General features: G+C 48.5%; 1 protein-coding gene across 14 annotated transcripts in view; it reads right to left on the reverse strand.

Moving 5' to 3' along the window:
* ATP11C (ATPase phospholipid transporting 11C) overlaps nucleotides 1–12,531 on the reverse strand; it is a 93,242-nt gene that overhangs the window by 10,567 nt on the left and 70,144 nt on the right. For 9 of the 14 annotated variants that reach the window (XR_008311576.1, XM_053273410.1, XM_053273413.1 and 6 more), the window contains 3 exons: nucleotides 10,771–10,836; nucleotides 6,635–6,738; nucleotides 4,893–5,043 (listed from right to left, as the gene is read on the reverse strand). Coding sequence is in view for 12 of the 14 variants with exons in the window: in XM_053273410.1 (XP_053129385.1) it covers nucleotides 4,893–5,043; nucleotides 6,635–6,738; nucleotides 10,771–10,836 (321 nt within the window). In the remaining 2 variants the exon portion in view is untranslated. Of the gene's footprint in view, nucleotides 1–1,110; nucleotides 1,200–3,948; nucleotides 5,044–6,634; nucleotides 6,739–10,770; nucleotides 10,837–12,531 lie in introns of those variants that run through there. The other 5 variants (XR_008311577.1, XM_053273414.1, XM_053273418.1 and 2 more) reach the window with 3 other exon arrangements.

Raw genomic sequence — 12,531 nt, forward strand, 5'->3', positions numbered from 1 at the left:
AGATTATGCACTTGCAGAGGAGATCCGCCAGTGGCTATCAGAATGACCGTGGGGAACCTCCATGTTCAGAGGCAGCCTGGCAGCAAATATGCATTGCTGGGGATGAAGAATGGGGCAGCCCAGTTGCCTTCTCTGCCCCCCACTGGGGGGCTTCCTAGGTGCACACTGCTTGCCACTGTGGGAAGCAAGCTGCGAGGCCTCGGGTGAGATCCAGCAGGGTCCCTCTTAAGATTTTGGACTTTGCACATTCAAAAATGGAGCTCCCATCTTCCGTCGGAAACCACACGGTCCCTTCTACCAGGATAGGACTCTAGCACCTCTGGTCTGGACAGACCACCCCTGACTATGAACTAAACTGCTGATTAGGATGAGATAATATTGGATCTCTGTATATATTACTATTATATCATATGTGTATTATTATGTATGCTTTAAATTTTGGTCTATGACCGTAAATGAACATGAACATGAACTAAACTCCACTGGTGGGGAGGAGAAAGCAGACCTCTCTAGCAGACAATCTTCAACGTCTCATTCACACAAGCCAGTCAAACACCCGATGCGGCTGCCAGCAAGGGACCAGCACGTGTGCCTGAGCCTCCCGATAGAGAACCCAGTCTGGCAGCAAGAAGCCTTTAAACCCATGACTACTCCCAACAGGCTTTTTAAAATTTTCCCAACAGCAGCTACAGAGTGAGTGGGTGTGTGATCCGATCCAAACGGCCATGATCCGGATCACCTGCTCCTCCGAGCTGGCCATTTACCTTCCCAACGGAAGTTTCATGCAGGAGCAGAATGCCGAGCAGGACTGGGGCGGAGGCCAATTCCCGCTCCCTATACCCGATCCAGATCCCCTCTGTGCCCCACAGCTGCTGTTGACCAAAGGAAAAACTAAGTCTGTTGGTGCGTTTAACATTACATGCTGCTTGGCCTCGAGACGGGAAAGCAGTACGATAATTAAAAGATATGGTGAATGTACAGGCAGCTAGGTTAGGAGGAGAGAGAGAGACACACACACACAGATAGACAGACAGGTTATTGAAGGTTATGCATGTTAGGAGAAAAGGAAAGCCGCTCAGCTCCCAGCTTGCAATTAAGAGAAGAAATCACCTTATTCATTCAGAGAAGCTGTGATTGCTGGAGGTTTGGGAGAGCATGAAGATAGTAGACGTCCCGGAAGAAGGAAGGCGCCTCATTGCCTGGTGCAGAACAACACAAAAGAAAAAGAGAGAAAAGGGAATTGCAGAGAGAAAGAGGAAGGCAGAGAAAAGGCAGAGGACAGACAAAAGAGCTTTCTGCAGCACCACATCCCCATTTTGAAATGCCCAGGATTAAAAAGAGAGAGCGCGAGAGAATAGAATAGACGGATGGAGGAGCACTTTAGAAAGAGGAGCAGAGCAGGTTAATGCCATAGGCTGTGTGTGTGCGTTTGTGTGTGCGTGTGCGTTGAAGGGGCATGGAGGGGTAGCCATTTGCCCTGAAACTAAAACCCTACAGAATTTATCCCAAGAGGACAAAACGGGAGATATTGGGGTCGGGGGGAGATTCCACGGTGAATTACTAGAGAAAAGCTTTGGAAAACATTTTTAAAAGCACAGCAATTGCCTCGTTGGCAATCTACCCAAATGCCCATCTAATCCAGCATCCTGGATTACAAGAGGGGCCTTTCTTGTTCTTTGTCCTCAGAGGTAGACTGTCTCTGAATCTGGAGGGTCCACTTAGCAAATTCCATCAAGCAAGCATATGCGGTGTGTAGAAGTCCTTGTGTTTGTATCTCTTCCGATCAGTTTCATGGCTGACCTCATGTTCCAGCATTATGAGAGGGGGGAGAAAAAACTTTTCCTCACTCTCCATTCCACTCATAAATTGATACCAACTTTACCAGGGGTTCTCAAACTTGGGTCCCCAGATTTCAGACTACAACTCCCATCTTTCTTTTTTAGGTTGTGAACCCTTTCGGGATAAGGAACCATCTTATTTGCTTATTTTGCTATGTAAACCACTTTCAGAACTTTTCTTGATAAGTGACATGTCAATAGTAGTAGGGAAAAAAACGCTCTCTCTTTCCATCTTAATACTCAAAGATGCTTTTAAAAGGTGTGCACAAAGTTAGTGATGAGCAGTGGGACCTCTCACTGTCAGTGTGCTCACTGACATCTGTGTGAAGTGGATAACCTTCTCCTTAGGACACAGTTCTGGGGAAATCAGACCTGCATGTTGGCAGCAGAAGCTGGTTCTGCACAGCACTAGTTGGCCAGAATCTGTGACATCACAACCCCTCCCCTCAGAACAGGTTGTTTGCTTTAAAAAAAAAAAAAAAAGGATAGCGTTTTTAAAAAACGTGATCCAGAACAAAGAGCGGGGAGGAAATAAAAAGCTCCTCTGGATCAATCCACAATTACATCTAGATTAGCTCTTTGGACTCCATCACAGAGCACTTGCAGGGACGGAGCAGAAAAGAGGTCAAATTATGGGGAGTGGGAGAGGTAGGGATTGTGACCTTCTAAAAACCAGTCGCTGAGAGGACCATCAAAAGTAGTAAGGGTGCCAGCCCCGCTCTGCCCCACCCCTTTAAATTTGAGCACTGAATTGTATTCCAAATATGTGAGGAGGTTTCATTCTTTGCAAGTCTGGAATGTAAGCAAAGCAACCTTTAGAAAACGGATGCTCAAAGCGCTTCATGCGTGTTAAGGCCATGCTATCCCCGGATTTCAGACGGGGGTCCGAGGCAGAGAGATGGCAGCTCACCAAAGGTTTCTAGTGAGGGCAAGAAATCTCTAGAAACTCTCATTCAGACTCCATCTCAAAGCCATTACGCTACGTCTGTGAAGCCAACTTGTGCGGTACTCCGTCTAACAAGATCTACCGCTCAGAAGTGTCTAAATTCTCCATAATCTGTTCACTATGTTAGAGTTCCAGCAAAGACAACTCTTCAACAGTTTAAACTGGGTACAGAGTTTACAGTAAAACCACACAACACACAATGTACACTTGGATGTTTAAGAACTTATTGGGGGGGGCATAATCCCATAACGCTTGGCTTAAATTTATCAGATCCTTGCCAAGCCCAATACTTTAAGACGATGAATAGAGGAGCCTGCATTTATAAATGGCTTGTGGACTAGAACCTTAGTGCCAATTAAAAACGCAGCCACAAAGTTTAGGACGATGTTGAGAGAAAGGATCCTCTTCTTTCTCTTTCAAAAAAACCCCATGGTTTGGAGGATTGTAAAGTCACACTGTGCTCCCACACCCTCTAGTTTGCACGCTCAGATGTAATGGCAGAGTATGATTTGGTTAGAATAGCACATAAAGAATTGAGACTTGGGTTCGAGGGGAGAGGAGAAGCGGGACCATGCAAGCACAGTGTTCACTGACAACTCTTCAAACAATGGTGTGGAGGGTCCTCTAAATGCAGCCTATATGTAGAACCAATGAAGATGAAATGGGGCAGATCTTTTAACTGTTACAAGATCACACACCCCCTTTGTCTCTTGCACGAATTCCTCCTCTCTTCCTCCATAAACCTTAGCATGGTTTAATCATCTGCTAACCATGGTTAGCGCTGGCTAGGACTGTTTCATAACCCCAGTTTGCAAGCCAGTATTCAGTCCCCTGTTTCGTGTTGCTAAACCACGGTTAAGGTTGGGAAGGAAGAAAGGAATCATCTCTGCCAGAGAAGAAAGTCCATACCCTGAAGACAGACTTCTAAGCACAGCTCAAGATATCTGGAGTGGGATGTTTCTACCAGGCTATCCTTCCTAGCACCTCAGTCCTGGGAATCCAATATTTTGAAATGGCAGGAGGAGTGTTCATCTAAACTAGTGGTCCAAAGCTACAGAGAAGCATTTTAGCCACAAAATCAGAATCTAGGCGCAGGGTGGCAGATTTATCTAAGAACAAAAAGGCGTGGCTGGGAAAATATCAGTGAAACAAACTGGCAGGCGCTTTCCTTTTCATGTTTAAGGTTGGATTTATTTATTTTAAAAGATAACTACTCTGAAAGTCTGAGCAGCTGGAAGAAACAGAGCGCAACGAGGGAACTTCCTCCACCCACTGCTGGACAAAAATTTTGTTAAAATCCAGAGCTAACGGCTATTCAGCTTGACTAGACAGATCAGTTGCAAGGCAGGGATACACAGTCCGTGAAAAGCAACACAGAGACGAATGGAAGTGCTACAGCCAAGATTCCCATCCTTGGGTTTCCAGATATCGTTCGACTACAACGCCCATCGTCCCTAGGCTCATGGTTGGGGTGTTGGGAGTTGTAGTCCAATGACATCTGTCGGGAAGCCTCTGCTATAGGATCCAGGCCAGTGAACAGATCGTCAATTCAGCCCTAGGAGGTGCCTAGAAACCACCTGGCTGGGGTGGGCAGGATTCAGCTGCCGTCTCAACTTCAGGCTTTTAAAAACCTCACGTCTCCCTGTAACAGAAGCCGTCTCCCTAACTCGGGGGCGGGATGGATTCCTTGGAAGACTGAGCTTGGATAGGACGCTGAGGTTTCGGAAGTCCACCTCTTGGAAACACTTTCCTGAAGGTGCCAGTCTAGACGGGAGAGATGGTTGAACTACTCTGAGGCCGGCAGGATGTATTCAGCAGCTGTTCCACACATGCGGGGCAAAACCACCACCCCCACACACCAAAGATCATTCTTCCTGCCGATCTCTGCGAGGAGAAGCTGGTGTCCTTTGCTACGGCTGGCCCAACACTGACCATTCACAGGACTGCTAACTGATCTGCTCCTGGCCTGCCTTTCCAAGTGTCCTAAGCAGGGCGGTGGAACTGGGAACGCTTCTCCCCGAGTCAGTTCGCGCTGGTCAGCGGGCCTAGAAGAGGGGAATGACCTCATCCGTTTCCATGAAATCGCAAACTTCGGAGTCTTTCCTTACCTGGTGGCTTCTCCTTTTTGTGTTTCTAAAAACTATGATAAGGACTTCTGGGAAAAGGGAAAGGAAGATGAGGAAGAAGATGGCCAGCCAGACAGTCACACACGCCAGCAGGTGGGCAAAGACGTGAAACATTCTTTGCTGGTTCATAGGCCTGGACGGAACACAGAAGAAAAGAGACATATTATACTCCAAAAAAAACAGGCTTGTCTCGGTTGGTTGGTTTTACAGTACTGTTTACTGCTTTACAGCGTACAGTAGAGCCTTATTAACTGCGGACTCACCACCCACGGTTTCATGTATCTGCAGCTGGGTAATAAACACCTGACCTTAGTATACGTGGGGGGAGGCAGAAAAAGGGTTGAACCCACGTATCTGCTGGGGGTGGCTGGAAATTACCACGGAGGTCATTTCTGGCCACCATTTTGAGATCGGGTTGAGGTCAGGAGCCATTTTATGGCTCATTCCCACCCGCACCCCCCCCCAGCAATCCACATGTGATTTTCGGCCAATCTTTGACTACTGGGGGGCAGTGCTGGGACCACAGCGCATAGTAAGCCACTCCCCCTCCTTGAACTTATAGGGTCATTTAACCCATTTTCCCAGCCTCCGGGAACCTAACCCCCAGATTTCCACAGCCCCAATAATCCAGTATTCAGCGTTTCCGTATCCCCGGCAGTAGCGGAGAACGGAACCCCTGTGAGGTTCTCCGGTACACGAGACACTAAGATTAAATACTTTATGCCCCCTCCCCCAATCAACAGTAGGGCGAACATATGAAGCCTCTTCCAAGTCCGACCACTGGTCCATCTAGACTAGTCCAGTCAACCGAATGGCAGCCACCCTCCAGGTAAAGATCTAAGGGGACGAGATGGTGGCTCAGGGGCAGAGCATCTGCTTCGCACGCAGAAGGCCCCAGGTTCGAGCCCTAGTATCTCCAGGTAGGGCCAGGAAAGACCCCTGCCTGGAACATTGGAGAGCTGCTACCAGCCAGCGTAGATAATACTGAGCTAGACGGACCAAGGGTCAGACTCGGCACGTCAGCTCCCCATGTCCCTATCTTCTCCCAGTCCTGATACCCTTGAAGTAGGAGATTCCCAGGAACCAATCCGGACCTTCTGAATGACAAGCAGGGACTCTGCTACTAGGCTACAGACCATCCTCTTGCCTTCAAGGAGCTCAGAACAAAATAGTCTTCTCTCTCTCATACACACACACACACACACACACACACACACACACACACACACACACTTTGTGGTTGAGGGCAGGTTTCAACCTGGGTCTTTTGGTCCAGAACTCTCCTCCGTGCGCCACATTTCTAAGAAGAAAATCCTTACAACGGTTTTATTTCTGTATTTGAACAGACTGGTATCATTTTAACAGGGAAGAGGGGAAAACATTACAAATGGACTTTCCATCTAAAGAGGAGAGGTGGCTTGCGTTGGTTAAAAAAACAAAACACAAGTTTTCACCTGTCAGCAAACTTCCTGGAGGCATCTGGTAGGCCTCCTTCCCGGAGGATGCTGGACTAGATAGGCCTTGAGCCTAAACCAGCAGGGCTGTTCTTATGTTCCTATCTCCAAAGAGAGTGCCTTAAGTTGGGTCTAGGTGTTGTTGGACTACAACTCCCATCATCCCCAGCCACAGCGGCGAAAGGGCGAACGTGCATATTGAGAACTGCAGAGTGCTATATCCAGTCCCCACTCAGACCACAGCAACGCACCCCCCGACAAGATACTTACCAGATGAATCCTCCCCAGAAGAAGGAGAAGATTATATAGAAGATCAAAGAACCCCAAATGACGAAGTGGTTGAACCACGTCCAGTACCGGGTGTCTAATGCCAGCTAGAAGGTTGCATGGAAAAACAAGAAGACTCGTGAGGAGCACTGAGCATGATATTGAATGGGCTGTATGTGTGCCGACACCCCCTGCTAACTAAGCAAAGAGGTGCATTTCAAAGAGGTGGTTCTCTTACATTTAGCGGGGGAGAGCAACTGTTCCTATCCATCCCTAGCACAACATTCCTCCAGGGGTTGTTGCTGGTGTCTACCTTCTGTTTCTTTTTAGATGGTGAGCCCTTGGGGGACCTTTAGATGTGATTTTGAGCCCTTGGGGGACCTTTAGATGTGATTTTGAGCCCTTGGGGGACCTTTAGATGTGATTTTTCTATGTAAACCGCTCTGAGAACTTTTGTTGAAAAGCAGTATGTAAATATTCATAGTAAAGTAGTCGTGCAAAAGATCAGGAACGGGCGGACTTCAAGCCTGCAGGGTCAACTTCATTCCTTACTAGGACCCCTGCGGCCCAGCAAGCTATGGGGCACAGGCCCCCATGAACGGAATCGCATCAGCCCCCTCCCTCTTCCATGACCTCTTCCCAGCAAGGAAGCAGAGCAGTGGAGGGAGAATTCCTAGTTCTCTGCAGTTTCTACCTTCCTATGCGCTGGATTATAATATTAGAGGCTTTAAAAACTACAACAACATGTATTTATTTCCTTTGGGGGGGTGCTTTTTGAGTTTAATCATCAAAAGCGGGGCTGTGAGCCTCGGATCTGGATTGTTTGAACCACGACTTACAGCCAGGTGGAACAAACTGTGGATTGTGAGGATGGAGTTGGATACAAGATGGTGGGGTAGAAAGATACAATTCTACCAAGTTATCACACACCAGGGATTCCGATACAAACCCTCTCAAACTGGCCAACAGAGCTACCCAAAAGACCCAGCCAAAGGCGACCGACTCAATGTGCCCATTTTACAGGTGTGGAACATGGAGGCCGAGAGGCAAGTGACGGACCCAAGCCATTGCAGTCTCTGGGAGTGTTTTACTTGTAGTTTTCAGGAACCGCAAATTGTGTTAGTACTGTTACATAGAAAGTCTAGTTTTTCCAGCTGGGGAACAAGGAGGCTCAGACATACAGAAGTTTGCTCATGTGCAGGCAAGTGTGTACAGGATTGTTACCTTTGTGGTGTTGCTATCAACACACAACTGGGAGCCTGAAATCCTTGCTAATCTGTTGTGTATTATACCCAGAAATCTCAGAGTACTTTCTGCCTACCGTAGATTTTTGTCATCTTCTACAGTAATTCAACACACAGGAGAGGCCAGGGTAGTAAGGTTCTCCACCCGGTCTTTCATGTCCCCCTGGAGCGATGTTGCGCGCAGCCAAGCATGGCGCCGCATTGTGACTGCGGTCACCATGGCCCTTGACTCTGTCTCTGCCAAGTGCTTGAACGTGCTCAGTTGCTGTTTTGTCACCGACGTTGTCTTGTCAAACACCTCATGAAGTTTCACTTGTAGCTCTCCTGGGGACATTGATGTTGAATCATGCAGCAAGTTGTCCCACAGCAGATGGGTGTACCGAGCCATACAAGCTGCATAATTTGCTATTCGTATAGCTAGGCTCGATGTGGCGTATAATCTACGACCCAAAACATCTATCTTCCTCCCCTCCTTGTCTGCAGGAGTTGTATGCCGGCGGCTGCCTTTTGATGTTGACGCGCAATCCACCACCATGGAGTTAGGATCCGGGTGGCGTAACAGGTACGTATTCTCTTCATCAAGGATCCTGTATAAGTTTTCTATGCGCTTTGATGTCGGATTAGCCGATTGTATGCCGTCCCATGCTGATTTAGCCGCCTTGGCAATGGCAGGGATCATTGGTAGAGAAACAGGGTGGGAAGATTTCGACTGAAACATCATGTTGTACACAGGGTCAGCAGACTCCGTTTCAGGTAGTTGCAAGTCCAAACCCAATGCCTCTGCCATTTCTCTGATTAGGGAATGGTAGGCCTTGAGTTCTTCTGTTGGGGATCTTGATAAACGCGGTGGAACCTCAGATGAAGGCTCCACCTGCCGACTGGCGTGATCTGAATCTGAATAGTCAGACTCAAAATCCCGTTGCGTCGAAGTTGGAGACGATTCCTTGGATGAAGGACTTGGAGGAGGCGGGGTGCTCTTTCTCTTTCGCTTTCCACTAGGCTTGTCCTGTGGCGCCCTCACAGGCACAGCCTGCTCCTCCCGGGGGGTGTCTTGTACACCTTCTCCATTCCCAGGTGCAGGTGACACATCACCTCTCACCACCGGTTGTTGTAGGGCAGGTTGCATGGCCTTCCACCTTAGGTACTCAGCATAGTCATGCGGCAAAGAATGTCTGAAACCACAAGTGTGCTCAGGCTGTGAAGTGGGGTGGCGTATACTCCCATCCGCGACGCCTGCCAATGGTTGCACTACAGCCATGGGTGATTGAAGTAAGCTCTCAGCCGCAGCCCTTGGGGAAAGTGATGGAGTCTTAGGAGGTGGAGGACTCTCTACCGCTTCCTCATCATCCTCTTCATCGTCCAATCCGGCACTCAGGAAACCCTGAAAAGTGGACTCAGCTGGAGTGTTAGGGCCAGAGTCCATCAACTTCCTGAGAGCCGAAGTTGCGCTCCCATCAGAGCGTTGGCTACCTTGTTGCCTTGGGGTTGATGGAGATTGCTGTGGTGTATGAGCTGGCGACAGTGAGTGGCGCCTTCTCAGATGAGAGTCCTCACTCGGCCTCGATGTCGAGGAGGCTTTAGTCTTGCTCGCCTTCGATGTCGAGGGTGTCGCAGCCGAGCGATCCTTTCCTCTTTGCTCTCCCTTCGATGTCGAAGGCTTCGATGTCGAAGGCGTCGATGTCGAAGGTGTCGATGTCGAAGGCTTCTTCGATGTCGATGCCGGAGGAGGCTTCGATGTCGATGCTGACGGGGTGCGCGTGCTCTGCGAAGCCGTAGCATCCGCTACTGGACTAGAAGCTTGCACCGATGATGGTGAAGGGGTCTCACGCCTATGTTCACTCCGATTAGAGTGCCCCGTACCGGCAGCTTCCGCAGCCTCCTGACGAAGCCTCTTTTCTCGCCGCTTCTGTTCCTTAGAAGAGATCTGCAAGGGTCTCTTAAAAGGTGTAGCGGTGGACACGGTTTTAGACTGTGAATCTACAGCTCCGTGTACCTCCCTCCCCGATGCCGATGTCGACAGTGTTTCAGGTCGAGGGGTGGGAGGGCGCAGCGCGTCTTCATACAGGGCCGCTCTCAGACGCAGAGCTCGGTTTGTCCTCGTCTGCTTAGAGAAGGCACAACAGATCTTGCAAGCCCCTGTGTTGTGCTCCTCTCCTAGGCATAGCAGACAGGAATCGTGGTGGTCGGTGGAGGGCAACTTAGCCCGACACCTCACACATCGCTTGAAGGTCGTTTTTGTCTCCATTTCTCAAGCGTTTGTCGTTAACAGTCCAGGTCAATCCAAAAAATCCGTCCGATCTTTCTCCAAAACTAGTCCGTAAAGCCTTATTCCAGTCCAAAAACACAGTCCAAAGTCCAAATAGCCGATAATATCCGTCAAGAAAATAAATTACTTTTTGCTACCGAGGAGCCCAAACGAGGTCTGAACGCTATGGCGGTCAAACAGAAACTAACGGAAGACGCCCACCGCCCAGTATAAGTAGTGATCAGTAGCACGTGCAGAAGGGCGGTTGGGCGTCGCGAGGAGCTACCTAGTCGGCCCGAGAGGTGCCTGCGCAGGCGCAGAACCCATCTACTTATGGATTCAACGGATCACTACCAGATCACCTGTTACAGGTAAGCAACCTGTTTTACTTTCTGCCTACCGTAGATTTTTGTCATCTTCTACAGTAATTCAACACACAGGAGAGGCCAGGGTTTGTCAAACCTGGGTGCCCAGGTCATGTTGGACTGCAACTCCCATCACCCTCTTCAACCACTGTGGCAGGGGATGGTGGGAGTTGTAATCCACATCAGCTGGGCACCCAAGTTGGAGAACCCCTGAAGATGGCAATTAATGTGGTCAAGAAATCAACCCGAAACAAGCACCAAGATTATTTAAAGAGGAGTTCTAACCTTTATGGTGACGGTGAACACCAGGACAGTAAAAACCATTGTGCCAAAACTCCAGTTGCCCGACATCTGAAAAACACAAGTCATTTGTGACATTGGTCTCATCAAGATTTTGGGATGGGGGAGAGAGCGAGAGAGAGCGAGAGAGAGCGAGAGAGAGCGAGAGCGAGAGCGAGAGAGAGAGAAAACAATGAGAATGGAGCCGAATACGATTCAGCGATTGAGATGCTTATACACGATTCAACTATATGCAGCTTCTCATAGGGACAAACTTTCAACAGTAATCGAAGAGGCTTTCCCCGACACCTTCCGGAACACAAGAAGTTAAAAACAAGCAACATTTATTGTGCGGCTGCAGTTTAGAAAATACTCCGCTTTCCAAAAAAAGCCCCAACAAAAAATCACAGGAATCTCCTGCTAAGAAAACCAGATGCAAAGAAGCAAGGTGTGCAATCCTTCACGCTGGTGGGGGCGCTGGTGGGGGGGCACCTGATCCTCTGCCACAGCGGGCGCTGGTGGGGCGGGAGGAGAGGTAAGCACCTCCTAATCTACAGTTAAAAAGGTATCTCCCGCCGCCCCAGCACGCAAAGATCAGTGCTGTGGTGTCAGGGCTCAGACTATAACCACCTTTGGGCACCTTGCACGGAACAGCAGCCGCCGCCTTTCCGTTAGTCCAGAGAGGCAGAGGATTCTGGGTAACGTACCAGGCCACACTCTCTGCTCAGGTAAGGCCTGGAGGGATGTCCCATTGCCCCAGAAATCAAGAGCAGGCCTTGTGCACCAGTGCTCCTCTGGGCCTTCGCAACGCAGGGGAAGACTAGCGATATGCAGAATCAACCGGCCACCAAATATTTCATCAAGCGGATGCAGCTTGGATAATCAGCCTGCTTCCGACTTAGGAACTTAAGGCAGGTTGCTATTTACTTCCCCAACCCCAAACCCTTCCTTCGGACATTTTATTTATTTATTTATTTACAGTGATGGCTTGCTCTTCCTCCAAAGAGCCCATAAATACATGGTTATGTTTATCCACACAACGGCCTTGTGAGGTAGGTTGGGCCGATGCACATGCGACTGGCCTGGAATCACCAGTGAGCTTCATGGTGGAATGGGGATTTGAACTCGAGTCTTCCCGATCCTGGTCCAGGACTCTAACCACTACACCACACTGACATGGCCTCCCCTTTCTTTTTTTTATCCTAACAGCCCTGTGAGGCAGGCTAGGCAGAAAGAGAAACTGGCTCAAAGTTGCCTGGTGAACTTCATGGTTGAGCAGGGATTTGAACCCAACACTAGCCACAAAAGCTAGCTCTTTGTTTTTAATCGTCGCTGTCACTTTACTTTTAATTCTATTTTATTTTGGGAGGGTGGAATGATTATAGTCTGAGCTAGTCTGCGATTATACGGAGTGATTATACTCTGATCTCGAGCTGGAGCCTTTGTTTACTCCATAATAAACTCCCGATAGTCGTCCAGTGAATCGTTCACTTTCACAGAAACCGTACCTAAAATTACACACAGCTATAATTAAGTTGATTACATTTCATCAAATGATTTGTTTTTGTAATTAACATTCCTCATCAAGAGGTTTGATACTTAAGTTCTCTTTCTAGTAGTTCTAACAGCATTAATTATTCAAAAATACATTTGACCATATTTATTAGTCAACTGACCAAATCCTTTTTAGTAGGTCAAATGCTTAACCCTAGTTAAATAGCAGGCAATTAGATTTATTTTTCTTTTAATATTTTGAGGGAAATGCTT

Source organism: Hemicordylus capensis, chromosome 11 (genome assembly GCF_027244095.1).
Source record: "Hemicordylus capensis ecotype Gifberg chromosome 11, rHemCap1.1.pri, whole genome shotgun sequence".
Taxonomy (NCBI): Eukaryota; Metazoa; Chordata; class Lepidosauria; order Squamata; family Cordylidae; genus Hemicordylus; species Hemicordylus capensis.